The sequence below is a fragment of the Oryza glaberrima genome, chromosome 4 (genome assembly GCF_000147395.1).
Source record: "Oryza glaberrima chromosome 4, OglaRS2, whole genome shotgun sequence".
NCBI lineage: Eukaryota > Viridiplantae > Streptophyta > Magnoliopsida > Poales > Poaceae > Oryza > Oryza glaberrima.
The window spans coordinates 18,169,652-18,174,895 of record NC_068329.1 but is presented as its reverse complement, the minus strand read 5'-3'; the positions used below and the strand labels follow the sequence as shown (position 1 = coordinate 18,174,895).

Sequence of the window (5,244 nt, the reverse complement as noted above, 5' to 3'; positions counted from 1 at the left end):
CCCCCCCCCCCCCCCCCCAAAAAAAAAAAAAAACCCAAGCGGTTTGTGCTTGCGCCAACATCGATCACGATTTCATATCGCACAGCAATTGGCTCGAGAATTGTCGTCGTTTTTGTTACATGCCAATGTCTCAATCTCTTGCATGGTTGGGGGTACTAACTATATGTAGCTCAGCTATATATTCACTTGTGGATCTGTCCCACATAACACAATAATTAGTCAGTTATAACTCGTACATTTAACCTTCCTAGCTCCACAGCTAATGGAAACGTACAAAGAAAATAAGACATCATTGGCAGTACAGATTAGAAATTTAGAATAGCAAAAGATTGCTCTGAGCCAAGTTGGCATATCAGCATTCAGCTCTTGGCAATAACTAGACTGATATCACTATATAGTTAGTTCTGTTGCCTTTTTGTTTCAACGTATCTCCAGTACACTTCAAAAGCATATATACTAGTCGTTTATCTGTTCTTCCCAACCAGGTTAGAAAAGTACGGACCACCACCCTAAGAAACCAGAAAAAAAAAAATAAAGGCCCATGAAGCCGTTTCCTTTAACCTACTTAGCCCAGGCCCACTCGGGCGGCCCCACGGACAACGTGTTCGTTCGTTTATACCCATCTCCCTCGCCCCTTCCGCGCCGCCATCCTTGCCGCCGGCCACCGGTGAGAGCCACGGCCTTTGCTTGCTGCTCGATTCGGTTTAATTTGCTGCTGCGTGGTGCTGTGCTCGTACGTAGTAGTAGTAGTAGTGACAGGTTACAGGTACTCTCTTCTTGCTCACAATTTCGCAAAGGCCACCTCTCGTTTCCATTGAATCTTAATTTCCCTCTTCTTATTTTACTACATCTGATGACCTTATCTGTGTTTATTACTATATAGTCCCGAGGCGTCCAAACTCCAGACGTCCAGACCTAGAAATCCATCCCCATCTCCTTCTCCGGCCGGGCACTGGGTAGCTACGCCGTGCCCCTTCCAACCGAGCGCCCCAGGTCCGCTGCTGCTACATCTGTTGTATCTTTATCCTCTCCGTTGGAAAGCCAATTTATTCTTCATTTTCTCGTTGTTCATCTTTGATATTTGCACAACTTGTGAAGTTGTGATACCATCTTTATCCTGCAGCAGGCCGGACGCTCCCTGGATTTACCGCAAAGCAGATCGAATCGGTTTGTTGCTGCTACGTGCTGGTACTCTTTCTTCCCCACAATCTAATCTTGCTAGCTAGTACCATACCCAAACCGCGGAGATTGTCTGTTCTTTCTTTTTTTTTTTCCCTCTCGTTCTTACTGATATTTTCTGATGATTTTTGTTTTCCTTTGAAGTTTGTGGATCGACGAATCGACGATGAGCCTCTCGTGGCGCTTTCTGAATGTGATTATGGACAGCCGCATCCTTGGGTTGAGGTCGCTGCGCCGCATCGACCTAGCGCGCCAGAAATTCTTTAACCCAGGACCACCACTAAACGGAAAAGGATCGGTGGCCAATGCCGACTGTGAGGCGTCAAAGATGCCGAGGATTCATCTTCCCGACCCGATCATCACGTTCCGAGCTTCACCCAAGGACGACGACCAGAGCAGGAGCATCCAATACCTCCCACTCACGGAGAGCAAGATGCTCTGCGCGGACCAGTCTGGGCGCACCTTCCTCTTCGACGCCGAGACGCACCACGTGGTGACCATGCCCAGCCTCCACAAACCCAAGGAAAAACCCCTCTCCCTCTTCATCCCGAGCACAGTCAGTCAAAACATGGACGAGGAGGAGTATGATGAAGACTGTGTTGGCACCCTCTTTGTCATGGAGAGCAGTCCCAATATGGAGCTGCGCTACAAAGACCAGACGAGTGACCAGTTTGAGGCATACACCTATGGCCAGCAGCACAAGAAGACATCCTTCAAGTCCCGGAAGTGCCAACTGCTGCCGCCGCCGCCTTACCTACGTGACCCCATGCGGATGAAGGTCCGCTCCGAGATCATGTCCTACGCAGTGGTCGGTGGTGGCACCCAAATCTTGATATCAGTGGAGGACGTTGGCACCTACTGCATGGACATTGCGACCCACACTTGGAGCCCGGTTGGCAAGTGGATGCTACCCTTGTATGGCAAGATTGAGTATGTGCCGGAACTCAATCTCTGGTTTGGCTTCTCTGACAAGAACCACCTATCTGCTGCTGATCTCTCCAACCTGGACTCCAAACCACAGCTAGTTGGCACTTGGAAGGAGTTTGACCCGCCGGAGGACTGGGATCTACTGCAGGGGCCTCAGCTTGTCAACATAGGCTCGGGCAAGTTCTGCATTGCAAGGTTCTTCAATACTATGAGAATTAGCTACTACGGCGATGATTTCATTGACCAGACATTTGGTATCATAACCGGTGTGGAGGTGGTGCCACGTACCTACCAGGGCAATGGGAATAGCAGTGCCAACGGTGGCAAAGACAACAGAATTGCAAGCAGCAATTGCAATGGCAGTGCAAGCAACAGTTGCAATGGCCATGGTAATGGCAATGGCAACGGCAACGGCAATGGTGGCAAAAAGAAACTCCGAATGATCAAGCACAAGTCGAAATGTCACACCACTACTGACGGCACTTTCATTGAGTCAGTGTTCTAATATATTTTGAGACTTGCTTTGCTTCCAAGAAGATTCCCTTAGTCCGCTTTTCATTAGTATCTTAATAGACTATAAGAGGTATGCTTGTATTATTAATGTCACAAGTTTGGACTTTTGTTTTATCCATTGTGCATCCTACTATCTATTAGTAACCCTGCAATCTCTGGATAAAGTCTAGTAGTAAGAGACTAGTTGGCATGCTTTATTGATGTGTATCTCTCCATGTGTTGTCTATTGATGTGTGATATTATTTCCTGCAATGATATAGCTTGCAAGATACCTTAATTTTGCCCTTTTATAATCGGGATGGTATTATTTCTTTATGAATTACCTCCCAACTGCGATGGTTTTTTTATATGCTCTGTGATTGGTTACATACTTAACCAAAAAGCATTTCAATTTTCCTCATTTTTTGGGTGAGGTTTCCTATTAGTCTGGATTAGTCGACACAAGTACCACGTTCTGTTACCATTTATATGGTAATGTTAGGTATTTGTATGACGACCTGCATATATTGACCTGTCTACACTGAACAATTGTTTGTTACGATGAGTGTTGGACACAGAAGCACAAAAATAGTGCTAAACTATTGCATCGTACTCAAGGCTTACGTGAGAGGTTTGCAGTTATACGAGAGTGCGAGATCCTTGAAAGAAGAGTATGAGCTTGAGTTGAAATTAAGCACTTATTATTGTCTTTTGCTTAAATATAATAACACTGCCATTTAGAACTTAGAAAACCACCATATCAACAAGCAACCAGCCGGTACAGAAAACTCAGAGATTGCTAACCGGAAATCGTGCAATTTCAACACTAGATCAAGCAAATTCAACCGAGAAGATAAATGTATCCACCCAATTCTCACCACCAATCAAACCCTGCGTACGTACCACACACGTACGACGTATTTTGGATTTGAAGGTTGGCTGGTGCCTGGTGGGGCAGCTGACCTTGTGAAAGTTGGTTGCTTTGCTCCGCTAGAGCATGCATGGTAAGTTATGGTTTTGTCTCGAGTTATCGACATATCGTCACTGGTTTGTGACTGTGTGCAATTGGAGGCGTATGAAATTCAGAAGCTCCATTCACATGACTCAAGAGTAACGCTGTCCCTCGTTATTAGATCCCTTTACAAATGTTCATTTGTAATTCTCAACTAAATCTTTATTTTATCTTTATCTTTGTCTTTGCTTACTTCAAAAAGTTGTAGTGTTTCTGTCGTCCCACCTAACATATCTACCCTAAAAATAGGAATAGGAAATAAAAATATAATGATCGCTCCCTCCCCAGATCTAACAACCAATTTTTCCAAGAACTTTCACTTTGTAGACCCTCAGACTGAAAATAAGAATAGGAAATCAAAAATATAATGTAACTTGTAATTTGTCGCTCTCTCGCCAGACAGGGGCGGAGTTAGTATAGCTAGGGGGGTGCCCAAGAACCCGGTTCAAAAAAATTTTTACCTATAGTTTATCTACTTTCACCATATATACCCCGTCAGTTTAAACTTAGACACTCGTATCAAGCTAAATTTGATTCAAACCAGAGTAAAGCAAGCAAGTGGAACCCCCTTCGTTTTGTTCTAGCTCCGCCCCTGTCGCCAGATTGCTCCCTCCCCGTATTGCTTCTGAATCCCTCTCGCTCCCCAGAACTATAGATGGCCATATGACCTGCGACCCGCGGTCCGGTCCAAGCACGGCATGGCCCGACAGGGGTTGTGCCCTTGCTGGCTCGGCCCGACAGTCGGGCCATGCCTGGGCTGCACCATTGGCACGGTGGGCTGGCTCGGATTGTAACCGTAGTCGTTTGTACGCTAGCTCTTCCCAAGCAGGTGCAAAGCACGGACCATAACCCTAAGATAAACTAGCAAAAAAACCAAGCGGTTCAATAAACGGATTACACTCTACCCAAAGTCCCGGAAAAAAAATTTAACGCCCACGCATGCAGCCTGCACCCTACCCACCATTTTCAGAGTAAACGATTTACTTCAATCAAACTACTTCTCTCTGCCACCACCCTACCCACCATTTGGAGTACACAATTTACCCCAATGATAGCACCTCACCACCCCCTCCCCCGCCCTACTCCTTTCTTCCACCCATCTTTATCGGAGTAATTTCTTTTACAAACTCATCTTGCTCAACATATATATTCTACTTTTTTTTACCGACCAACCATTTACTCTCTTTCACTTGAATTTTCCTTTTCATTTTGGATCTAGAATCAATATTGGCGACACATCCCAGTGATTGGTGGTGGTGGCCAACGAGCAGTGCGTGCGAAGGAGCGCCACCGATCAGCGAGATGGACTAGAGCCACTGAGCTCGCTCGGGTTTTCTCCTCTCCATGCTAGTACTTCGCTGGCTAGACAGAGATGAGAGACACCCTCGATGGCCCAAACCCACAACATCGATTTTTCTATTTTTCTCCTTTCCCTTAATTTACTTCCAGATAACCCTAAAAGTTGCCACTCGAATTCATGTAGTTAGAAAACAACCAAAGATAGAAACAGCTACAAGATCAGTCCAATCGTCCGATTGAGCAGAACCAAACTCCTTTGCATCTCTGGAGAGATCCATACTCATCATCAGGACGTAGAACTAGAGGACCCATCAGGACGCAACCAGCAGTACGTG

The 5,244-nt window shown here is 45.8% G+C and overlaps 1 protein-coding gene across 2 annotated transcripts; it reads left to right on the top strand.

Moving 5' to 3' along the window:
• Nucleotides 1–574: 574 nt before the first annotated feature.
• Nucleotides 575–2,860, top strand: LOC127771581 (uncharacterized). Of its 2 annotated transcripts, none has more exons than XM_052297508.1 (4): nucleotides 575–766; nucleotides 884–993; nucleotides 1,127–1,188; nucleotides 1,324–2,860. In XM_052297508.1, the coding sequence occupies exon 4, from the start codon at nucleotides 1,346–1,348 to the stop codon at nucleotides 2,609–2,611; it is 1,266 nt and encodes a 421-aa protein (XP_052153468.1). In that variant the 5' UTR covers nucleotides 575–766; nucleotides 884–993; nucleotides 1,127–1,188; nucleotides 1,324–1,345; the 3' UTR covers nucleotides 2,612–2,860. The 2 variants fall into 2 exon arrangements, with proteins under 2 accessions (XP_052153468.1, XP_052153467.1); XM_052297507.1 differs by having other exon boundaries at nucleotides 1,124–1,188.
• Nucleotides 2,861–5,244: the final 2,384 nt, after the last annotated feature.